Source organism: Quercus suber, unplaced genomic scaffold (assembly GCF_002906115.3).
Source record: "Quercus suber isolate HL8 unplaced genomic scaffold, Cork oak 2.0 scaffold_228, whole genome shotgun sequence".
NCBI classification, from domain to species: Eukaryota; Viridiplantae; Streptophyta; class Magnoliopsida; order Fagales; family Fagaceae; genus Quercus; species Quercus suber.
This window is the reverse complement of record NW_027069686.1, coordinates 1,006,315-1,032,542: the sequence shown is the minus strand read 5'-3', so window position 1 is coordinate 1,032,542 and position 26,228 is coordinate 1,006,315. Positions and strand designations below refer to the sequence as shown.

Genomic DNA, 26,228 nt, shown 5'->3' with positions numbered 1-26,228 from the left:
GTTAACCCCGACTAAATTAAAGCAATCAACAGTTTACAACCACCTCGAAATCCCAAGGAAGTCTAGAAACTGACCGAAATGATTGCTGCCCTAAACCGATTTATCTCTCGGTCAGCGAATAGGTGCCGACCCTATTTCTTACAAATGAATAAGTGGAAGGGGTTTGAGTGGACCAAGGAGTGTGCCTTAGCCTTCCAGCAGCTTAAAGATTATCTCTCACCGCCTTCTATCATGTCTAGCCCAGAGGTTGACGAAGTCCTATTCGCTTATATTGCTGTGGCCTTTCATGCTATAAGCTTGGTCCTGATACAAGTTGATGGCAGCACACAAAGGCCAATTTATTCTGTGAGCAAGTCACTACATGAAGCTGAAATTCATTATCTACCGTTGGAAAAAGCTATTCTGATAGTGGTACATGCCACACGCAAACTCCCCCATTACTTTCAAGCACACACAGTTATTGTCCTAACTCAGCTCCCACTCAGAGCTCTACTCCGAAGCGCTGATTACACGAAGAAAATTGCTAAATAGGCCACGATCCTAGGGGCTTTCAACATAAATACATGCCTCGCACCTCTATCAAAGGACAAGTCCTCACAGATCTGGTAGTCGAGTTTGCTAAATCCCTGTTAGAAGAAGAAACAGAAACACAATTCGTGGATGAAAAATCGGTTGGTATGATCTCCAATAGGGCCCCCTATCCTGGGAAGTGTACGTTGATGGCGCAGCAAATCAGAAAGGTTCCAAAGTGGGATTAGTACTAGTATCCCCTAAAAGGATCACCATTAAGAAATTGTTAAGATTGGGATTCTCGGCCACCAATAATGAAGCGAAGTATAAGGTACTGCTGATGGGAATGGCCATGGTTCGAAGAATCGGTGGAAAAGTAATAAAGATATTCTCAAACTCCAAATTGGTCATTGGCCAAGTGAAAGGGGAGCTTAAAGTAAGGGATGAGAGAATGGAAGGGTACTTAAGCCAGGTTAGACACCTGCAGTCAGGCTTCAAATCCTTCAATCTGTTACATATTCCCAGGAATGGAAATACCCATGCTGATTCCCTAGCCACACTTGCAACCTCCTCGACACAAAGCCTACCCCTTGTCATCCTTGTAGAAGACTTATGCAAGTCTGCAGAGATGTACAAAGAAGCGGTTCATGTCCACCAAGTCAGAATAGGGCCTAGCTAGATAGACCCCATTGTATTGTTCTTAAAAGAGGATATCATGCCCGAAGAAAAGTCTAAGGCTAATAAAGTACGAAGAAAAGCTCCTCGGTTCTGGCTGTCCGAGGATCAGAAATTGTACAAACGGTCCTTTTTCGGGCCATACCTACTATGTATACACCCCGAGACAACAAAATTACTCCTCGAAGAATTACACGAAGGAATTTGTGAAAGCCACACTAGATGTAGATCTTTGGCACACAGAGCCATCATTCAAGGCTATTGGTGGCCGAACATGCAAAAGGAAGCACAGAAATATGTAAAGAAGTGCGACCAATGTCAAAGGCTCGTGCCAAACATACACCAACTAGGAGGAGTCCTTAACCCCCTATCCAGCCCTTGGCCATTCGCGCAATGGGGCTTAGACATTATAGGCTCTTTCCCCAAAGCAGCAAAAAAACAAAGATATCTGCTAATCGGCCCAGACTACTTCACCAAGTAGGTGGAGGCCGAGCCCCTGGCAAATGTCAAGGACGTGGATGCCAAGAAGTCTGTTTGGAAAACCATTGTTACCCAGTTCGGCCTCCCTTATGCTCTCATCTCGAACAACGGCCTTCAATTTGATAGCAAATTTTTCAAGAGATATTTTTGTGAGTTAGGAACTACGAATAGGTATTCTACCCCAACTTATCCCCAAGGGAATGGACAAGCCAAGGCTGTTAACAAGGTTATAGTGAATGGACTCAAGAAGAGGTTGGATGATGCGAAGGAAAAATGGGTGAAAGAGCTGCTGCACGTCCTCTGGACATACCGAACCACGCCTCGTAGATCCATCGAAAAAACCCCCTTCTCGATGACTTATGGAGCTGAGACTGTTATCCCTCTGGAGATTGGCTTCCTAACATTAAGGACCAACTTATTCAATCCGAGCGGTAACAATAGGCTACTAGAGAAGAGCTTAGACTTGATTAAAGAGAAAAGGGAAAATGCAATGGTTCAATTGGCATACTACCAATACAAACTCAAGCAGGGTTGTGATGCCAACGTGAAGCTAAGACCATTAGCACCTAGTGATCTGGTGTTGAGAAAGGTTCTGGGTACTACAAAAAACCCAACGTGGGGAAAGTTAAAACCCAATTGGGAAGGACCATATCACATCACCTCGGTGGCTGGTATAAGAGCATATTTTCTAGAAGATTTAGATGAACATGTAATGCCACGCCCGTGGAATGTAAACAACCTGAAAAAGTATTATTATTAATGAAAGTCTCTTATGTCAATATGTTCATTTATTAAAGGCATTATATTTCTCATTGTTCAATCTTTATAAATGTTTAAACAGAACCATAGTTATGCCTAAAGTCCTTGGACCAGATGCAATGGGAAAATTGACATGCAATGACAACTTTTATAAGTGTTTAAATTGAAACTCAATTATGCCTGAAATCCTCGAACCAGATGATGTAGGGAGGTTAACACATGACAAATTTATAAGTGTTTAAACTGAAACTCAATCATGTCTGAAGTCCTCAGACCAAATGATGTGGGGAGATTAACATAATGACAACTTTTATAAATGTTTAAACTGAAACTCAATCATGCCTGAAGTCCTCGGACCAGATGATGTGGGGAGGTTAACACAATGACAACTTTTATAAGTGTTTAAACTAAAACTCAATCATGCCTGAAGTCTTCGAATCACATACTTTGATAAAATTAACACTGTGTTATCTGTTTGATTCTCATTAAATGTCAACACAGATCTAAAGGTTACAGCCAACTCCTCGGATTGGTAGTCCAAGGTAAGCTAAAATCCATAATTATTCATCCAAGTATAAGTTTATTACTTGTCTTTATTTGGTTCGACCCTCATTACAGAAAAAGCAACTCACAGTGTAAATGTAGAGTAAATAATTAATTATTGATACTTAGTCAAATTACTTACACTAGTGGCAAGGTATTGTTGTTAGTGTTTGTTAAAACTAAAGTGGCAACAGGTCAAATTTATTCATAATAATAATAAGCTCGAAAGTATGAAAAGCAAAGACACAAGAGATGAGAGAAAAGCCCATTCATTAGTCAAAAGTAGTTACATTACATACGGTGGCAGAAACCACAACAAAAAAGTAACAATGCGAACACAATGAAAAAGAAAGATCCTACAACTACTTTTGTGCGGATTGAGAGCCTTTCTTGGGATCAATGTCCTTGAGCTTGGCATCCCCAATATCAAACTTTGACTCAACTATCTTGGCTTGGGAGACCATATCCTTGATGGAAAGGGTATCCTCGGAGGGAATATCTTTGGTCGAGGGTAGGACCTCCTTACCCTTCCCAACTACTCCTAAGGGGATTTCAACATCCACAGCAAGGTATTGGGTGTTGGAGACCGGCTCAGAAGGAAGGAGGGATAAAAAAGTAGTCAGAGGGAGGTCAGCTAGAACTTCTCGGATGTGTTCAGGAAAGAATACACTCTCAGCCTTCCTCAGCTCGGAGTCAGCAAGGACCCCCACACTGTTAAGCGCCTCCATCCAGGACTCAGTGCAATAGTCCCTGCACACTTCGACTACCTCTTCGGCCAGCCTTTTTTCCGTTTCCTCCACCCCACGCTCGTAGGACGTGATCACTGCAACCTCAGTAGCTTCTTTGGCCACCCAAGCTACCTCTTTTGCTGCATCATTGACCATCTGCAACTTGGCCCTAAGGTCAAGAACTAACTGTTTCTGGATGACCAAGTTTATCTTTGTGGTGTAGAGCTGCTTACGCTGATCCTCGGCTTAGGCTTCAGCACGCTTCAGACTGGCCAGGGCACTCTTGTGATCATTTTCCACCTTTTTCAACTTATTACCCAACGCCATGTGCTCCTCCTTCAGGGCTCCGAGGGCCTTCTCCACCTCGCGTCAAGAATGGCTCTCAGCTTCAACTTTATTTTGGGCATTTCGAACCCATTCCTTAACAACATAAACTTGCTGAGTGACCTACATAAAAATGATAAATGAATCAAAAAAAATGAAAATGAGGAAAATGAAAATGAAAATGAAAATGGCGATGATGATGACGAAGGGAAGAGACTCTTAGCATTTGAAGGGGGAAAGATAGTTTACCAGGCGAGATCTCTTTTCACCGACATGAACAGATCAGGCTTCCTTGTGCACCGAAGAGCCTCCATATCCTTGGGAAGGAGAAAGAGTTACTCTAAGGCTTAAGCAAGGTGATTGGCATGCCCTCACTGGGATTCCTAGATGGAAGCATCCCAAGGGATGGGAGCCCCCTCTAGCTCGATCCGAGAAGCCCAGGTGCGTTGCTACCGACGTACCTCAGCCTTGTCCCTACTATCCATCGAGGAAGCCCTCTTGTCCTTAGGGTCCTTGGTTGTCTTCTATTGTTTGGAACCCTTCTGAGGGGCCACCTCACCTTCCTCTAAGTCCTGACTTGGTCTCTTTTTCTTTAAATTGGGATTAGCTGGCAATCCAAGGTTAGTAGAAGGAGGAGGAGGAGGAGGAGGAGAAAGGGGAAGATTGGCAAGAGTCAGGGTCTGGGGTACGTCTTTCAGGGTTACCGTTTTATTCCTGTTGGCTATCAAACCTCTCAGGCTAGGTCTTTTCTTCAAATCCATTCCTTCCTCTTCCTCTGAGCTTGAATCAATCCGGGTGACAACTAACTTTAGTGGGCGAGCAGAGGAAAGTTTGTCAAACTCAATTTCGGAATCCAAGAGCTCCATAGGCTTCTCTGGTACTCCCTCATCCCCTTCAAAACAAAATTGGTCTATCTCTTCTTCCAAAGATAAGCGTGAGGAGGCAATTTCCTCTTCTGCTGCAGCTGTTGCTCTGAGAGGGACTTGTTGTAATGGTATTACGAGCGGATGAAGGATTTGATGAGCTGGTAGTATGACTAGGGGAAAGTCCTCTCGGGCCAGGAAATTTGGCCTTAACACGTCAATACGATTTATCCAAGGATCACCAACTCTGATAGCGTGGCCGACCTCTTGACAAATCTTCGAAATAGGATCAAAATCTAGGATCAAGTGGATAGCCCACAATTGTTAGCCCTCGCTCACAAAAATTTCTGACCTGAGCAGGTAGTTGAAAGCCGCAACGCTGGTAAGGCTGAGCCGAGGAGCAACTTGATTCTTATCAGCAAACATAGCCGAGAAGCAAAACATTGTTAGAAAATCAAATTCTTTCATCAAAAGATAGTAGAATTATAGAGAGATAATGATATGGTTGGGGCTACAGAATCTAAGTCTCATGCTAGGAAACCTAACTCTAAGGTATCCCACCTGGCACTCCCTCTCGGACCGGGCAATGGAGACCTTCATGCCACGCCCCTAAAGGAATGAGGTAATTGTCCTTCATTCCCTTGTTAGATTTGGGGAGGCATGAGATAAGCCTGACGATGGGCAACCTGGACTTGGGGTAATACCCTCCGTCGACTTGTGAGTGGCATTCGTATAGGTGGACCACATCGTGCTAGGTAAGTCCTAATCTGAGATGCTCGTTAAGAGCATCAACACAGCCCAGGATCTTGAACATGTTAAGTGCACATTGATGTGGGCATAACCTATGGTTAAGGAGGTAATCCCGTGTTATCCTACCCATAGGAAGAGTCATCCCTCCCTCTATGAAAGCTATGATGGGGATAATTACCTCCCCTTCCTCTCTGTTTGACACGATTTGTTCTATGGAACAATACCGTAGGCCAACTTCCTAGAATATGTGGTACCTATCTTTAAAAGCTTCCATTTTGGCAGGGGAGTCTACTAGGCTCGCAAATCTACCCATTTGGACAACTCTAGAAAAAGCGACTGGAATTTGCAAGTGAAGAAATAACAACTAAAAGGGCCGAAGAGATTGGCCGAGAAGGGAGAGAGAGTTTAGAGAGACAGAAACTTACAAAAGTAAGTATGCTAATCCTGATCCTATAGAAATGGTCCTTAGAAAATTTCTTAAGGAAAGAGCTATGAAGGCTTAGGAATTGAGAGTATTTTGTGAGTTGGAGCGCTAGGATTCTCTGGAGTATTTGAAAATTTGTGAAGTAAAGAGGAAAATGAGTTCCCTCAAGGCTTTATATAGAGGGAGAAAAGGAGCGGGAATAATCCCGCTCAGAATTCTAAAAGAAATATCCACTGTAGGATGTGCGCCTCACCATTGGATGGGGGAAACAAGGTGCCGCTTGGAGCAATAAATGAAGATTCGCGGACCCCGAAGCATCAGAAGTGACTATAAAGCATGAAAAATGGCACTCCCACACATGTAAGCCAGAGAAATAAATGGTCTTATCTCTTAAAGATCAAAACCCCACTTGTTCTCCTCGAATGAGAGGGAAAAACTGGAATTTTGAGAGCCTATTGTAAGGACAACGCCCAAAATGGTATATTGGGCCTTGAGCCTTATCCGAGGACGTTGGCATGTCCGAGGGGAGACAAATTGTTAAGGGGTTTTAGTTCAGTGCCTCATGAGTAAGAAAGGAGTAGAAGGCAGTCCGAGGAGGAAGACCTCATCGACCATGACAAACATTGCTCCGATACGTATTCCAGCGACGAAAATGACCTTAATAGAGGCACCAATGTTAAAAGCATGTCTCATAAACACACGAGAAGGAAGAAAACCCAAAAATATTTAAGGAAAAGTCGCTACCTCCGCATTAAATGCATTGCAGCTACTTTTCTGACCGCATTTATGTGGAGAAGACCCCTGGACATTGTTTCCTTGGCCACTACAACTCACAAAGAGCCAAAAATGGTGTCTGATGGGACGAGTACTCAAGTAGTGACTTGGACGGTTGACAAATGGAGGGCTAAGATCACCAAGTAGGAGATATATAATGTGAGAGACCCCTGAAGGAAGGGGATCGAAAAATCAAGAGAGAAACACTATAGTAGTCTAGAACCAAACTTGTAATCAAATCTCGAAAGCAATATACTAGAATCAATCTCCTCGAATTTGGCCGAGGACGTGTTTTCTTTAGTAAATGTCTATTATCATTTTTTCTTCATCACTAAAATCTATTAGCTCGTTGCCTAATTCACTAAAGCCTAGTTCTTCAACCCGCTCTCTACAAATTTATTACTTTGGGCTATTTGGGCTTAAGTCCATACTCCTTTTGGGCCAGGAGTTCAAATTGGGTTCTTACAATTATTATTATTAATTTTTATTAAAATATAAAAATTTTAACATATTTTGGATAATGCCATTCAAAAATATATATTTAACATCATTTAAATACAATGGCTTTAAGGAATAAATTGAGACCTTTACATAATTGCATGCAAATAAATTAAAAAATGAATGCTTGAGGCATTTTGTAATGAGTAAAGATTTTTAAATATCAAATAACAAAATATATGCCAAGATAATCTAGTTACACTAGAGTTAAAAACATATATTTAAAACTATAGACATGTATGAGAAACAGTTATAAGTGTGAAAATAGAGAAGCCAAAATATATCAATGGAATTAGCATTAATTATGGATGCTTAGTTCTATTTTTAACTATTCATGTCCAAAATAAACGACTTTTCAAAATAAATTATGTTATTTCCTAAATTGTGTGTTGCTTAATAATAACGTGATATTCATAAAAGAGACCATGTATAAATAAGCAAACAATAAAACTTTAATGTATATTCTCAAATTGACATATAGAGTGACAACCATAATTGATACTAGATTATAAAATTAGTTTTCAAGATTGTAAATTTCTTATATATTTTTATCATTTGTCAAATTAGTTATCTAATAAGGAAATTGTAATTTTATTTTATGTTTTGGGATGTTGATATTGTGTAGAAATGAAACTTGCGTGTTTGTTTTAATTATTTTTGCTGCTATTTTTTTTTGGTTAGTAATGGTGGAATTTGTATAATTTTAAAATTATTAAACAAGTATTAATTTTTTGTTTAGCTAAGCTTATTCTTGATATGAGTAGTGAATTCAAAGTAATATATTTTACTTTAAATAATTTGCTACATTACTTTCCAAATGGCAAATACTTTTTTTCTTAAAAAAGAAATTCAAGTGAAAATATTGGTGGACCCAATCCGTTCTTAACCTGCTTAAAATGTACCCTTTTTATCCAAATCCGTTTTGATGGTTTCAACTTTCAAGTCCCTTTCTATTTACATTAATGAATGAGGATGGAGGAAAAAGAAGTCTGTAGTAGCTAAGTCCCAGTCCATCTTTAAATGCTAACGTTGAACCAACACTGATCAATGCTTACTTTCATTGCAGTGTTTTGTAGTTTGAGCCTAATTTGTCATGGCTCCCAAGAGTTATCCATTTTATTTGTCTATGATTAATACATTTACTTTCCACTCTAAATCAGAGGCTATAGTTTTAGGGCAAGGATTTTATGCAACTTAGGTTGTATAAATTCCTACAAACACTATGAGGGGGCACACTAAAAAATTGGCAATTGTCCTTGGTCATGTTAGAAGCACATGACCAATTAAATGATTTTCCAAACCCAAACAAACCCTTCTCCTCCCACCCTTCTCTCGCTCTCTCTACCGTTTCAACCCCAACCCACTTCTCTCTCCACCGGTTTCCAATCCTATCTTCCTACATGGGCGCCACCATCCCGATCTTACTAGCACCACCATCCTTGATCTCCAATTCCCATAACCCAATTCCAAACACAGAGCCAAACACACCAAAACCCAAATATTTACACAAGAACCATACCCGAAATATATTTTTCCAAATCTAAACCCCAAACCATCAAAAGATTAAACCAATTAAAGGAACTTCCAGCCACATAGAAAATAAAATCAAACAGAAAAAAGAGACTAAAAATTAAAATTAAGGCAGAGAACTTATCAAAAAATAATAATAATTTGGGGGCAAAAAGGATGTCAACCATGTCCCATCAATGGTGGCATCGCTGGCAACCACTTAGTCGGTGGTGGTGCTAACAACTCAAGTCTTGTTGTGGCTGGGCTTAAGACCAAGAAAACCAAGATAGGAGGGAGAGAAGGATAAGTAGATGACTATGGAGGGGTTGTGTGGCAGCTGGGAGGATAGACTAGTGGTGACTGATAATCTCTGCCGTGGAGGTCGGCCATGAGATTCTCTATTGCGAAGGAGGATGATGGTGGCATCGGTGGATGGAGTTTGATTTGGAACCAGTGGAAAGAGAACTGGGTTAAGGTTGAAAGGGTAGAGAGTTCGAGAGAGAGAAAGGTGGGAGGAGAAGGGTTTGTTTGTGTGTGAAAACTCATTTAATTGAGGGCCCTCTCAACAAGATGGAGAATAACATGACCATGGCAGATATGATGCAAGGAAATGAATAGAATTGGGATGGTATTTCCTTTGAGTTTCCAACAGACATTTTGGATAGGATCAAAGCCACTCTCATTCAGATGTTTAGGAGTAAGGAAGACATATTAAGCTGGAAATTTTCAAAATATGGAGAGTTCAACTGGGCATCAGCATATCTTTTAGCAATCTTGGATGATAATCAGAGCAATCCCTTCCCAGGAGAATGGATTTGGAAGATGGATACCTTGCCAAGAATATGCTCATTCCTATGGCTTTGCCATCACAACAGTGTCCCAGTGAGAGAGGTTATTGCTAGTAGTGGAATTGAATGTGAAACTATCTGCTCTCTCTATAGGAACTGCAATAAGTCAATCCTACACCTTCTTAGAGAATGCCCTTATGCCATGCAAATCTAGAGAAAGATTGGAATTCCTGTTCCAATGGAAGACTCATTCAAATTGGATGTGCTTCAATGGTTGAAAGCAAACTGCCAAAGCAATGCAGATATCCTCTCTAACGACATCCCATGGAAAACAGTGTTCACCTTCACTATTTAGGCACTATGGAAGCATAGGAATAGGGTAGCTTTTGAAAACACTACTATAAACACTACTCCTTCTGTACTGGAAAATTGCTTCAAGCCAAAAGTATAAGAACAATGCAAATCCAGTGGATTAAACCCTGTGAGGGTTGGTTTAAGCTAAACACTAATGGTGCTTCACTAGGGAATCTCGAGAAAGCAAGTTGAGGAGGGCTAGTCCGATACCACAAGGGGGGCATGGCTGAAAGGATTCAATCACTGCCTAGGCAACACCACGAATGTCATGGCAGAATTCTAAGCACTAAGGGATGGCTTGCTATTGGTGTCTCAGATGGGGATTTACTACCTAGAAGTTGAACTTGATGCAAAAATTGTTGTGAACCTTTTCCTATCTAACTCAATGCCTAACGGAGCTTATTCATCCCTCTTAATAGATTGCAGGTCCCTACTCAACAGGTTCCAACAAGTCAAGGTGACCCATATATTTTCGGGAAGTGTATAATTGTGTGGATGCAATGGCTAAGAGGGGATGCCTGCAACAGGAAACTTTTGTGATGTTTAACCCCCCTCCCTCACCAGATATTTCTTCTTTTGCAATTTATGATGCCAATGATGTTTACTATGTAAGGCGTTATGCCAATACTATGCCTATAGCTTCGCAGTTTATCAATTAATTGCCTTATAGCCAAAAAAAAAAAAAAAAAAAAAAAAAAAAAAAAAAAAAAAAAAAAAAAAAAAAAAAAAAACAAGAAGAAGAAGAAGAAAGAAAACTCATTTAATTGGTCATGTGCTTCTCACATGACTAAGGACAATTGTCAATTTTTTTTAGTGTGCCACCTAATAGTGTTTGTAGGAATTTATGCAACCCAAGTTGCATAAAATCCCTGTGTCACAACCCAAACCCGATACCCAGATTTGTGACCATGACCAGCATGTTAATATCAAGCTTGAATTTGATATTAACAAGAATCAACTAAACTTTTAAACAAAAGCTTTCCTCTTACTTTTCATTCTTATTTCTTTACTTTCTTGATATAAAATTTTCACTTAATATTCAGAACATCTACACTATACTCAAGGAATAACATAATCCACTAGTCATTTAATTTTCACACTTTCACATAAAACATCACTAATTACACTAAAATATACAATTCCAATCAGAAAATTATAAAATACACAATACTATAGAGCTAAACCTAAAATTGCTAAATTAGGATCTATACTTTTAAAACTAAAACTAAATCCTCCCAAAACTCGACTAAGGCTCCTTTTACTTCAAAATAAAACCTACTGACTGAAAGAGTGGAAGAGGTGAGCTACACAGCGTAGTAAGGGTAAGTTACATGAGAATTTAATAATAATGCATGTAAATCTAACCATTTCATTTTATATATATTCAGATAGGAAAACATCTTTTCATGCATAGTATTCTATACTATTCATAATATTAACTTATATGCTTTTCATAGGAAAATAATTGTTCTCATTTTTCTTATCAGAATAATATTACAAAACCTTTCAAATTGAATTTCTTTCATTTCTTATAAAGTTACCAAATATAATATTGACTATTTAAAATCATGTGTGTGTATATATATATTGTGTGCACCCAAAACGAGAGTAACGGGTTGCCTTTCTTTTGGGCTCACAATCTACTTGTAATGTGGGTTTTGGATTTCCTACTTTGGGTGATCCTGGCTTAAAGACTCAACAATATCTCTCCCACCTTTGTATTTCTTCCCCTCCCCTCTTATGACTCTGTTGCTCTCAACCCTTAGCTTCTTCCGGAACCTCTCAACCACCCCCACCCTTTCTTTAGTTTCTCATATTTATAGCCTAAAATTAGTGAAAGAATCATGATTACTCTTGTGGCTAATGGGAGAGGAGGTCCAATGTTGTTATCGCTAAGTGGGCGTTTAGTTGGAAGTGGGGTGTGGTGAGAGTGGCATCAAAACTAGTTCCCACCTCAGGGGGTGATGTTCAGCAGCGGTACTTCCCAAGACGTCACCGGGTATTCGGGATATGGCCTTTCCAAGCAATTACATTAGTCGGAGACGAGAATTGCCGGGCAACCTCCTGGCCATGAACTAATGAGCATATATTACAATGACCTTCCTAATGGGTTCTGGGCCGGACATGATACATAAGGTCTGTGTCTATGACCCTATTGGCCTTAAGCCCAGTTTCTAACAGGGGTGTCAAGATCACGGGCCATACTGTAGGGCTGAGATTCAAGGCCCAAATGGCCTTGAGCTCCGGTGCCGTACATATATATATATATATATATATATATATATATTTTGACTTAAATCAGATAATTGGTAACTTTGCTTTAAATTAGAAACATCTTAAAGAATAATAGAACTTTTCTTCATAAACTTTTTCTCATAAAATATTATAACTTTCATAATCACAAAACTTAAAGTTTCATAAAGAACGTATATATGATAACTTTTTACCATAAGCTTTCATTAGAAGCCTTATCTTTATAAAACACTAAAACCTTTTCATCAGATACTTTATCTTTAAAGCACAACAGAACTTTAGAAACTTTTATCTTTAAAGAACAAATTTTATTTTCATCAAAAAAAGAGGTTCCCAAAACACAAAATGCATACATCCAATAGCATGAGTCACATAACCAAAGAGAAACCATTACATTCATGTTCGTATTCACTTCATGTCACAAATGGAAATTACTTTCTTAGATTCAAAACCTCACTAAGTTATCACATTCAAGCTTAATGAAAGGGTTTAAGAGTTCATTAGGTTTTATAGCTTGTTAAATAAAATGAAATCTTTGTAAATTACACCGAAAAAGACGATTTGTCAATGCCCAAATGGCTTAGCCCTAATGGGCCTTTTACTTCAAATAACAATGCACATAGTTTGCCTTATTTTATTGATGTAATAATATGGTACAAATAATATAGTCTACTAATTCATGAGAGTTATATTTCATTTGAAGACAAATCTAGATAGATTAGTTAGTAGACATGCAAATATCTTTCTTTTACTTTGTACAATATAACATTATGATATTCCTAAATAACACATCACCAGATTAATACCATACATATAAAGAACCACTAATGAAACATCTCTAACCAAAAAATAAACAGTTTCATATTTAGGCTTGAATTTATTATAACGGAAAGATCAAGGAACTGAGACATGCATTTTCACTCAAAACACTAAATTAACCACCATAGTTTTAATCTTTTCCAACATGGATTCTACTAACATCACAAGAGACAAAAAAGCCACTAAAGTACGTTTCACATACAGATTTTCAAGATATTAATATTTAAAATTCTTTCAGAAATTATTCTAATCCAGAAACAATAATTCAAAATCCCGATAGTTTTCAGTTTTGATGATAAAAATACCCATGGCAAGGAAATCATTTTATTTTCTTACCCTTAAACCTAGAAGCTGGACACTAGTCTTCATAGTGTGTTGATCCATTCTTGAGAGAGATAGAGAGTGATATATATATATATATATATTTGGGTGAGAGAGGGGAGGGATTGTTGCTTCTACTAGAGAGATGTAAGGCTTCGGGTGAGGGAAGTAACAGGGAGGGAATTAAAACATGAGAATGAACTTGGGGTGGGAATGTTCAGGAAGATAGAATAGGATGTGGGTGAGGGGTGAGGTGTCATCCGTGTAGAAAAGGGAAAGTGGTACGTGTAGTTCTATAACTAATACAACAGCTAAGTAACTACCGTACACCCTTAATGCGATGATCACTCTACAAGTACTATAAGTGTTTGTGGGGTGTGGAGTATACTTATGACTCATTCTCATGGGAATGATGATCCCTTTTATCTAGCTCTCTCCACAATCTTCACCAAAAACCCACCTTTCATCTTGGAAGTCAAGTAGGAAACAGACTCTGGTTCCACACCTTCTTTTTCAAATGTTGGCACCACTTTAAACCTCCTTAAAACCCCAGCTACGACCCTCTTCATCTACAAGAAAGCCATCTCCTTTCCCAAACATATTCTAGGACCCAGTTGGAACACTGGGTACATGTACGAGTCCCTCCCCACAAACCTCCATGACTTGGAATTCTCCTCCTTCTGCATCTGCAGCCACCTCTCGGGTTTGAACTCAGCCCAGTCCGATCCCCACAACATATATCTCCAACCTCCCCATAGCGTATGGAAAGTACGTTACTCTTATACCCTTCTTCACCACCGTTCCCCCGGGCAATACGTCCTTGTTCACTGCCTCCTTTGAATCCAACGGGACTGGTGGGTACAGCCTCATGCTTTCAGATAAAGAGGCGTGTGTGTACACCATGTCTTTCACTTCGTCATAAACAGGCTCCTCCGACTTTTCTTTGATTTCCTTAAGAATCTCAGATTCTATTTTCATAGAAACCCTTCTTTTCTTTGCTCTTTTGTTATCTTGTTTCTTGTACCGTGTGCTCAAACTTTAGTGAATATCGGGTCTGTACGTACGTACTTGTTTGTTCCTAATTGTATTAATTTGTGGCTTTCGTTTAATATATCATCCATTTTCGTGCAAGAAAGAAAAAAAAAAAAGAAACTTCTTTGCCAATGAAAAGACCAACCCCTTTACATGCTTTTTTTTACTCTAGGCTCTAGCTAGGGGGCTTCGCAATCTTTCCTCTATCAATTCAAATCACTGGGTGAACTCCTTGGGTTGGGTTTCCTTCTAAGCGCAGACAAATTGGTGGGTTTAACGTTTTGGGTGGATATGCGCGGTAGAGGTTCAAGCATGGGCTTCTGTTTGAAGTATTGTTTGGGATGAGGCTTAAATGTGGATTATTGCTTAGGGTAATAGGACTTTTTTTGTTTAGGGTGGATTATTGAGACCCATGAACTAGGTCTGATTTGAAGCCCTGATGATCTATGACAAGTAGGGCCATTGGTGAGTTCTGCGCCATATCTATGAGTGGGAAAACCTTAGTTCTCTGGGCTTTGGGCTAAACTTCAATGACTTGTCCTACTTTTGACAAGTCATGCTAAGTAATAAGCTACTAGGGAAAATATCTGTAATTGACTTTGGCCTATAATCTCTATAACACTAATTATAACATTCTATTTGAATTTACAACAGAATTGGTTGGCCCATTAGAATCAATTTTTTTTTTTGATACCATTGCAACAAAGATAAAGCAGTTCAACATAAAGGTTCTATTAACAAAATGAGTTGTGGCCTTCTTAACTAAAAGCTAGGGCATTCCTCAAAACAGCCGAGGGAACAACAAAAGTCCTATGTCCTAAATCTGATCCCCCCACCAATTCTAGAATGTCTTCTAATATTTGGATGACTCTCCATGGCCAGCAACTTGTGTTTTGCAGCATATTCTGAGGACCTCTTTGTTTGGGTACCATCAGAACCACCCTTGAGAACAAGAAATTATGCTAAAAGATTAAAACACCCATTTTACAACCTCATCATCATTGATATAACAAAAACTAACCCCGACATCTCTTCCTTAAAACAAGGCCCAATAGGGCACAAAAGGAAATAGAAGACATTACTTCCATACTTGATAACACTGTTTGCTAATATATACCTTTTTCGTTTCTCCAAGAATCTAATGTGGAAGCTGTACATGAAACCTTATCTTAATCTTTCATGTTTGTAGGTGAGCAGAGAATAAACGAGCCATGATATTTTGGTCCATGTACCCCCCCACAACTGGCTGAAAATGTTCCTGTAGTATTGACTTTTCATTTCTTGTTTCCTCATAACAATTTAGTATACACCTGAGAAATATAATTCAGGAAAAAGAAGAAGAGGGCTAGGCTATCAGCAGATAAACACAATAAATTTCATCTTGAAGAGATCAAATTTAAAACGGAAAAGCGAAGAATGCTAACATCTTTAGAAAGAAGAAAAGAATTTCCAGGAATGCAAAACAGATGTTAATTTATAAGCATGACAAACACTACATGCATGACTCATCAAATGTGCCTTGAATTCTCAAATCTGAGCTGCAATGGTTTTTCTTTTAATGTTTCCCTCATCAGGTGTATCTCAAGTTGCTAGTCAAATGAGTTCCATCATCAGCAGGTTCAGAGACTCATTCTTAAATCTGAATGCTACTCCTTTGTGAATGCTACTCAGTGATATCAAATAATGCATAATAGGAACCATTGCTAAAAAGCTGAGATATAGTTCCGTGTCAAAATGCTATTTACCAACACCAGTTCATTGCTATTCCAAAATTTTATAAGGAACTAAAATTTGGAAAATTTGTAAGTCACTCTCATGAAAAGAGCTCAGAACTTCACCAGAGCAATTTGTCTACATTGCCTATTCATTCCAAACAACCCCCAGGTTCAGTTCAGAAGTCAACTCACTAACAACAAAATCAACATTGCCAGCCATAATAGAGGCACAGTCAGTTTTATTGCTTGCTCAAGGATTGATATACATATTTAATTATTAAAAATAAAAATAAAAGCTTCGGCTCTCAGCCACCACTGACATAGAATTGATATTTATATATGTTATGCAGAGATCATCAATGCACCCACCCAAAAAAAAAAAAAAAAAAAAATTGTAAAAATCAGAAATTAAAAGACTTGTGAAAATTAGAACAACTAATATTTTTCAGCATGCTTACCACGTCATGATACGTGTCAAGGAACAGATTAACATATTAATCTTATCCCAATTTTCCGCAATTCTTGCAGTTGATGAGCTATCTCCTGAACAAATTGTAGCCCCTCATCTCCATTTTGAAGAGAGTTCAGACTACGCTCAAGAAAATCGTGATCTGCCTCAAGTGCCTCCAGTCTGTCATTGAGGTCTGAAATTTCATTTTCAAGAGCAACCAAATCAATCTCTCCGTGGTGCATGATATACTTATGCCCATTGGAATTAAAATGATCATTCTCTTTACTAACAAAATGATCATCACCGTCTGAAGCAGCTGACCCATCATAAGAACTATAGCTTCCATTAGATAGACATAAGTCTTTTTTCATATACAAACCATTCTCTTCCATTGGACCATTTGATTGAGTCACCTTATGATTAAGAAACTCTTCCTGGTGATTTCTACCATCTATGAATTTTTCAGAATGTCCACCATTAGGCCTGTTGGATAAAGTCCCATCACGAGAAATTTGATGAAGCTTCCTCTCCAAATTCTCCAGACATTGTGAAATATACAACTTTTCTTCTCCAAATTCTAAGCGAGAAGTTTCAGCAACAAAAGGTTTATCGCTGCCTTTCGGTACCCCAGTCAACATTGACTTACAACAAACATTGAGATTATTTGTTATGGAGGGTACACTCGCACTTTCCAAAGTGACATTTTCTCCCTTTGAATCAGTTCTTCCCTCATGTATAATCTGTATCTTTGATTCATTGGGCAAGGTTGATCGACAAAATTCTATCTCAAATTCTAAATCTTGTATCTCTTTCTCCTTTTCAGCCAGGAGATCGTTAGCTTTCTCCAGTGCCTCTACATCATATTCTGCTTGTTCTTCCATCATTCTCAAGTAATGAAGGGCCTCCATGTGTAGTGCAGCCTTCTCCTCCTGCAACCTCGTTATCATGGCCATTGCCTGACTTGCTGCAACTGCAGAAGCATTTCTTTCTTCCTCTAGTTCCTTATACAAAGCTCTAATGCATTTTCTGTCGTATTCAACCTGTCGTTTTAACCTATCAAGAAGACTTTCGCCTTCAATTTCACTTACACTTCCATCCAAAGATTCAAGACCAGATTCCACTGAGACCGACTTTTGCAGCATATGAATTCCTTTAGGGCTGGAAGTATCAGTTATCTGTTGTTCTTCATCACAACCATGTACTATGGGACTTGTATTATTTATTGATAAATTCATCTGTTGGGCAGAATAATCATGAGATGGAAACAGCTTCAATTCTTCATTAACTCTATCAGATTCCCTCAGGGCAGGTTGTTCTGCAACAATATCAGATGCTTTGCTTTCCTCACTAGTGGTAGCCCACTGACACACATCACTTGAATACTCACGAATCGGCTTTATAACAGAAGGGTCATTTACAACTTGATCGCCTTTAATGAATGCTTCATCTGTTGTACTTATCAACTTTACTACTTCCTCATGCCCAATGATAGATACACGTCCGCTGTCACTTGCTCCAGTAACATCCACTGCTACCAATCATTTCAGATAGGAGTAATCAGTTACAAGTAACAAACACTACACACACACACACACACATAGAAAGAGAGAGAGAGGAGCGTACGCTTCTCGAGTGATGCTCCAACAGATGGCGGGGTGCCATCTAAAGTAATAAGCTCAGCAAGTGCCGAAGGATTGGAACTCTGACAGAGAGGAAGTATGAGAGTACTTTCAGTTGATTCTCCATAAGGAGTTCCCATAACATTGGCCAATGGAGGAATATCATCTAGTGAAATAAGCTCAGGTAATGCGGAAGGTCCAGACTTCTGATTGAATTGATTCCAATTAAGTTCACCTAAGCCATGGTCAAAAGAAACACTAGAAGCCATGAATTGCTTACTGACATTAGGATGCACAGATGAATCTAAAAGTGAAGGACCAAGATCATTATGATGGGTTGGCTGTTTGAGATCCAAACCACTGGAAAGTGTTCTGGGTGGAAATTTGGAAGCACATTGAACTGCAAAATCTTCCTTAGCCTCAATTTTTTTACAAATTACATTGCTACCATCATCATCATCATCAGAAAATGGGACCTCAGACTCAGAATCAGAGGTGATCTTCAGCTCGGAGTATCCTACATGAGACAATGGATCAAAACCACTGTTTCCTAGATGACGAGATATCACTGGACCAGAAAATTTATCCCTTATCTTCTTCAAGCTATTTCGATGGCTCTGGCGGCCACGGCTTGGCAAATAAGGCAAAGGAATATTAGGTTTAGTTCCAGGTGATTTTAGTTGGAGTAGTCTTGGGGCATTTTGTCCTGACCTCCAAGGTTTATTGCAACAAGAACAGAGCTTCGTGCCCAAGGAGCCAGAAATAAAATCCGTGTTTGGTAATGTGCTTTGGAAACCATAACCAACAAGATCCATTCCCAATATACCCACCAACAACCTATGTGTTTCAGGGCTTGATTTGTTCTTCATGGTGAATGATAAGAGACAATCCTCACACATCCCACTGCCATCAGCAAGCTTACCATGTATGTGACAAGAAATCAAAGATGATATCTCCGATACATGGTTGCTGCAAAGTAAATCTCGATAAAACTCAGGTGTCTCATGGCCCAAGAGATGATCTAGCCTGGAACACAAAATACAGGGCGCTTGCAATTTACAATAACTAGCAAATTTTGTCAGCAGATATGATAATACAGCATCAACAAGCAGCAGAAAAATCAAAAACCATTCACAAGCTGCAGACGTCAGAACAGCTGTAAACCCTGGTAGATGCCTCTTTACTTTGACAAATGAAGCTCCCGTTTCAGCCATTTCCACCCAAATTGCTCTAAAAATGCATGAGGTGCCTGATTGAGTAAATCAAGGAAAGGTTGGATTGGTCAAAATGATAGTTTTCCACTCCCGCCGATTCTCAAAGTTAAGATTCCCATTCTGAACTTGATTGTTGCTGTAAGCTTCAACAACCCAAAGAAAACAATGGAACAACTCAGGAACAGCCAAAATGTAGCTGTAAGCTTTTATAACCCAAAGACCAGAAACTAAAATAATAATAAAAACTTGGGAACAGCCAAACTAAAAGATAAAAATCTAACTGGAACAACAAAGAACATGCTTTTCAGAAACCAAAATAGAAGAAAGGAGGAAAACCCACTTCCGAGAAATCATACATGCTATTGCTGACACAGCCCAATGATCAATATCAAATAAAGATTCGAATTCAATGGAAGTTTTGAATAAAATCAAATCAAAAAAGCAATTTGTTAATTTGAGACATAAAATATGGCCAGAAAAGCAGAATGCCAAAAATCTTAAACTGAACAACAAAAAACATCAAACATGTACATGTATGCAGTAGACAGAAGAATTGATTGAAAAAGGGAAATGTATTATTGTATACCCAATGACGCAATTGTCATAATAGAATCAACTAACAATGACAACCGTGAAGAAAAGCAGAAAATAAACTCAAACCAATCCAACTGTTCGACGTAATGCCAGAATCAACTCAACTAACAAGGACACAAACTTAAATAATAATAATAAAAAAAACCCAAATTCAATTCAAGAATGCACATAGAGAAGAGTGATCCACAAACCCCGATTTTTTGGAGGTTATAATTGGGGTGGGTGGCAACAAATTGTAAGATTGAAAAGAAAAGTTGTCCAAAAAAAAATTTATCAAAATTAATTGGGAACGAACAGAGGGACCTACATGCATAAATGAAGATCAAAAGGGCGAGAAAAATGAACACAATGTACATTCAAATACCGAAAAAATAAATTAATAAATTAAATTAAATACCTCAATTCATAGACATGACATACCTCTTCTTGTGTTGTGGAGCTGCTTGATGAAACAACCAAGGAGACACAGGTTTGGTTGAGGCCGCGTAAAGCATAGCATACCATAGGACAGTGCAATTTTAGTAAATTGAAAATTTTAGAATATATATATATATATATATATTAATAAATGGATGTCAAAGAAAAGGAAGTACCTAAATTACAAGGAAGTCCTTCTCTTGGAAAATGACTGACCGTTGAAACCAACTGTTTTTATTTTATTTTTTGGTTTGTTTCTTTGCCTAATAAAGGAAAAGCTCAACCCAAAGCTGTACTGTAAATTCTGTTTATAACCCTCTTTTGTTTTTTTTCTTTTTCTTTTTTTCTCTGTATGGCGCCAAAGAACTTGCAGGCACTTCAACTATGGCTATACCATTTTTTGCTATAACCTATAGGTTTTTATTATATTTCATTCTTCTTTATTTTGGTTTTTTTTTTTTTTAATGCTGAATAAGCTTGAATTCTTATATATTTTATTCTTTACTATTAATTTGAGTCTGAAATATATGGAGTGGAGTATATATGAAGCTGACCAAACCTTGATATGCCAACAACACCTATTAATACATGCATGTGGTACCCTTTCAGTTATAATCAATGTTTTGTTGACATTCAATCTCATTTTTGATTGCCTACCTATCTATCTTTAAATTTTATAGTAGTAATAAATAAACAAATAACTTTCTAACAGCTTTTTAATTTTTAATTATAAGAAGAAATCAAATCATTGATATCTCAACAGTAGTGCTAAGTGCTAAAAACTAACCCCCTTTTATATCTTTGAAACATATAAGCGATGTGCAAACCAATACTATTGATTTCTAAGATGAATTCAAGGTTACTGATATAGTATATTCTAATTTGAAATATATTATTATGATAAAATGCATATCATTTAAAAATAAAAGCTAAGGGGCACGCAGTCACTTGTCAAACCTATGAAACAATTCATGCCACTTTCTTTTTTTTTCTTTTCTTTTCCTTTTTTTTTTTCTTTTTTTTTTTGGTTAAAAGGAAACTTCATTAAACCAGCAAACTAAGGGGGAAGAGGGGGCTCAAAGAGCAGTCTGTTACAATACAAGCCAACAGAGTCTGAGCTTATAAGCTCCTTAAGATCCACAGGCAGATCATTGTACAAAATGAAATCTCTATTTTGAAAGGATCCTATCCTAGCAAAGAAGTCCGCACAAGAGTTGGCTTCACAGTAGCAGTGCCCAATCTGGACTCGGGGAATCTAGGAAATCTACTGTCTACAGTCATCAACAATTGGCATGGCAAAGTTGTTAGAATAAGAAGGATTAGAGAGCAGAACAACAATTGCTTTAACATCAATTTGAATGTCAACAGCATTCAAATTTAAATTGTTGCAGAGGGTAAGCCCATCTCTAAGGGCTCAAAGTTCTACAATAAAACTGGTGGAGAAACCAATATTCCTAGAGAAACCCGCAACCCAGTTCCATTGGTTATCTCTGAGTATGCCGCTGCCTCCATCTCTGCCTAGATTTCCAAGAGTTGAACCATCAATGTTGAGCCGAATCCACCCAGGTTAGGGCTTTTCCCATCGAATTTGTACCACAATCTTGTTGCCCATGCGTTTAGGATTTAGAACACAATGCTGGAATTCCAAAGCTCTGAAAACAATGTCTTGGTGGATGTCTAATTGAGCAAGCCGATCCCAAAAGAAAACTTTGTATCTGTGCTTCTAAGTAGGCCAAATAGCAAAAGGGAATATAATCTTCCACGGGGGCTGATGCCGCAACTTATGGGATTGGTCTTTACAGTTTTTCTCCATCCAAAGCTGAAGGTCACCCTCGTAAAAACTGCTTTTAGAATTTATGCCCAACCGGTGCCAGATATTTTTAGAGAAAGGGCAATCTCTAATTCTATGGATAATCGTTTTAGACTCACTTTCACATAGAGGGTAGACATCAGTTTTGCTGAGACGTCTTTGCACAAGACACACTCCAACTCCAATACTATGGTGCATGCATTGCCATATAAATGTTTTTATCCTAGGCAACGTTTCTATTTTCCAAACCCAGGTACCAGTGAACTTACCATCACCATCCTTGCAATCAATGGCCATGGCATAAGCAAATTTGAAGTCAAAGTCCCCTTTGTTATCTCCTTTCCAAATTAATCTGTCATCCCCATTATTAGAAGTCATTGAATACGAAATGGATCGAATCTCCAACAAGATTGAATCCGGAATTTGGATTGACAAATTAGACCAATCCCATCCATCGAGTCCAAGCACATCTTTTACTTTCAAGTCCTCTTCTTTAGCCACGAAAAGGCTTTGAATGACGGATCTTAAGGGGCCATTGGCTGTCCAATTATCATGCCAAAGACTAAGGTCACTGTTTCTTCCTAGAATCCACCCGATACCTTTCTTGAAAACCTTCATCCCTTTATTTAAGGCCTTCCAAGTTCTGGAACAAGGGAGCTTATCTTTGTTTCTAGCACTTAGTCTATAGTGAGTACAATATTTGCTTTTGAGAACTTTAGTCCATATAGCATCTTTTTCCAGATGAAACCTCTAATTGAGTTTCGCTAATAATGCTTTGTTTTTCCCTTTGGCAGATTGTCTACCCATCCCTCCCTCTGCCTTAGGCTTTGTGACCTTGTGCCACCCGACCCAATGGGTCTTTTTCACATTATCAGAAGACCCCTAAAGGAAATTACGGTTGACTTTGTCAATGTTATTGAGCAAACTTTCAGGAAGAGCCGTGCACTACATTATGTAAGCGGGGATTGTGGAGGTGGAGGCTTGAATGAGTACAGCTCTACCTGCCAAAGACAAGAGGTTTGCTTTCCATCCTGCTAACTTGTGCTTGACCCTATCTAAGACAAAATTAAGGTCTTGGTTGCTGGCTCCACAGTGTTTAATGGGAACCTGAGGTATTTTCCAAGGTTAAGAGTGGACCTAAAACCCAAAATATCACATAATGACTCCCTAGAATCAATATCAACATTTGGAGAGAAGTACACCCGGAACTTACTCTCACTAATGGACTATCTAGACCGAGCACAAAAAGCATCAAGCACATCCCTTATCGCCATGCAATTAACATAATCTGTTTTTGCAAAAGGTACTAAATCATCCGCGAAGAATAGATGAGAGAAAGCAGCCCCGCTCTTAGAGCTTTTCACAGGATTCCAACTATGATCACCACATTTTTCTTTGATGAGGTGTCCAAAGACTTCCATGCAAAGAATGAAAAGATAAGGTGAAAACAGATCACCTTATCTTATTCCTCGCGAAGGAAAGATGGGGTCAACATTTCCTCCATTAAAAAGAATAGAGGTAGACATGGAAGAGACACAACTCATCACAAGACTAACTAGATCATGGGGGAGATTGGCATTCATGAGAACTTCTCTAATGAAACTCCATTCTAATTTGTCGTAAGCTTTCTCGAGGTCCACCTTAATAGCCATATAACCCACCTTCCCCTTTTTGTTGCTAACGGTGTGGATAAGCTCTTGGACCACAGTAGCATTATCAACACTCCTCCTTCCTGGGACAATAGCTAATTGGAGAGAGGAGATGTCAAGATGTGGTCTCAGTCTTGCCACAATAATCTTGGATACAATCTTATAAACAGTATTGCGCAGACTAATGGGTCGATAATTTCCAATAGTTTCTGGTTTAGCAATCTTAGGAATCAAAGCAATATTAGTTTTATTAAAATATTCAGGAACTTTGTTCTCATTGAAAATCTATTTTACCTCTTTTTTGATAGAATCCCCAACTATCATCCAAAACCGTTAAAAGAATCCAACATGCAGTCCATCTGGACCCGGAGCCTTGAATGCCTTAAGAAACTAAAGACCTTCCTTAAATTCTTCATTAGTAACCAGGGTGCTAAGGCTAAGGATTTCATCCTCAAAGAGGGTAGATTGCCATCTTGATGGCTAGGTCAAAGAAAGGAGGGAGTATGTCAAACTAGAAGTAAAAGGTTTTGCAAAGCCCCCTCTTATATATTCCATTGCTTCACCTTCGCTTTGGATCTACTCTCCTATCTTATTCTTTACGTAGGAGATTCGGTTACGTCGTCTCCTAACAATAGTAGTCATATGGTGAAAGGTAGTGTTTCTTTCTCCCTCTACTAGATGAGTAATGCGGGATTTTTGCACCCAAAGCTCTTCTTCCTGATTTAGAATGTTCTCTAACTCCTTTTGTAATTCTTTTTCTAAAACCACTAGGGAGTGAGAAGGACTCTTGGCCATGGCCTTTTGGATGCCATTGAGACGAGCCAGGATTCTCCTTTTCTTTCCAAAAATATTTATGAAGTGAGTCTTATTCCAGTCTGTAGCTCTTTTTGCAAATTTGTCTATGGCTTCTTGCAGGGACAAGGATCGGCTCCAGGCTTCTGAGACTATACCTAGAAAGGACAAATCAGCCAACTAGAAACTGTGAAAGATGAAGGGTTTAGGGAAGTGAACCCCATTGCTTGGATTTGACTCCAATAGCACAAGGTAGTGATCAGAGAAGCAGCGAGTGAGATAGGTCACTTTAGCATTCGGATAGGATGTGCACCAACTAGGATTGGCAAAAATTCGGTCGATTCTTTCTTGGACAAGATCAGAAATTTTCCTCTAGTTCGTCCAAGTAAACCAAGGTCCATTAAACCCCAAATCCACCATATTACAAAAATCAAGACATTCTTTGAAGATAAGCGATTTGTTAGCACTGATCATTCTTCCCCCAAATTTGTCTTCTTTTGTAAGAACCTCATTAAAGTTTCCAACAATAATCCAAGGTATATTATGAAGGTTAGTAGCATTTTTTAAATTATTCCACAATATACATCTCTCATGGAAACTAGGACTAGCATATATGGCAGTGCAAATAAATTCAAAATTTGAAGATGTTACCTTCACCAAGACGTGAATTTCTTGTTCTAACATGGCCAATTGAGTGATATGTACTTTGTCCGAGTTCCATAAAATCCAGAGGCCACCCGCAAACCCAATCGCGTCCGTATGAATTGCTCCATTGAAAGGTAGCCTATTAGTGATATTTCTGGCTCTGTCTCCCTCAATGCGAGTTTCCATAATTATCATAATGGCCGGGTCATGGTTATGAACCAAATCCCTCACACGGTTCTTAGGGTCAAACACTCATCAAATGGAGGGAGATACTTCACTTCCTCCATCAGATTCCATCCAGTCTCCTTTACCATCTCCTTTGTTTGGCCTCTTCCTGGCATCAACCTCACACAATGTTCCAGAACATCCAACATTTTATTTGTGGCAAACAAGTGGATGTTGAACTCTGTTATGGGTTGAAAAACTTGCAGTAACTTGATTGCATGTCGATTGCCCGTAAAGGTTGTCATGATGGCTTGGTCCTCTATCATTCTCCTCGCAGTCAAGCTTTCCTCCGGAAACACTTCACCAAGGAAATGTTGGTCCCACACACTGTGGGGCCCGCCTATGTGTGAGAGATTCGGCATATATGCCGAGTACAACATATAATTTTCGGTGAGAGAGAGTGAGAGCGTTCCATATTGCTTTAGATTTTTTTAATGGACCTAGGCCATGCCACTTTCTATTTTATTAAGGTTGGTGGATTCAGCAAAAAAGCCCGTTGGAAGAGCCTAATGTGGAATGCTCTAATATAAACTCTGGCCCAAAAAAAAAAAAAAAAAAGCTTTGGTTTTTTATCTTTTTGGGTCGTCGAAAGAGGCCCAGTTAGACTATAACAAAAACGCCTGATAGAGCGAAATTCCAGCCATTGGCATTTCTCGGAGTTCCAACATACAAAAAAGAATTCATGAATGGGTC

The 26,228-nt window shown here is 38.8% G+C and overlaps 1 protein-coding gene and 1 pseudogene across 1 annotated transcript; both read right to left on the bottom strand.

The window, feature by feature from the left end:
• Positions 1–13,794: 13,794 nt before the first annotated feature.
• LOC136070368 (cytochrome P450 94A1-like) lies at positions 13,795–14,449 on the bottom strand (annotated as a pseudogene).
• A 615-nt stretch (positions 14,450–15,064) lies between these two features.
• On the bottom strand, positions 15,065–20,523 carry LOC112012299 (probable myosin-binding protein 4). The gene is made up of 4 exons (XM_024044685.2): positions 20,418–20,523; positions 18,194–19,546; positions 16,578–18,098; positions 15,065–15,714 (listed from the first exon to the last, which is right to left on the bottom strand). Exons 2-3 carry the CDS (start codon positions 19,401–19,403, stop codon positions 16,606–16,608), a joined length of 2,703 nt encoding a protein of 900 aa, XP_023900453.1. The 5' UTR covers positions 19,404–19,546; positions 20,418–20,523; the 3' UTR covers positions 15,065–15,714; positions 16,578–16,605.
• Between the last annotated feature and the right edge of the window lie 5,705 nt (positions 20,524–26,228).

Bases quoted from the DNA above. Each gene is read 5' to 3' on its own strand.
- LOC112012299 (XM_024044685.2), bottom strand. From the start codon at position 19,403: ATGGCTGAAACGGGAGCTTCATTTGTCAAAGTAAAGAGGCATCTACCA. The intron at 18,099-18,193 runs GTACGCTCCTCT...GATTGGTAGCAG, and splicing joins TGGAGCATCACTCGAGAAGC to TGGATGTTACTGGAGCAAGT.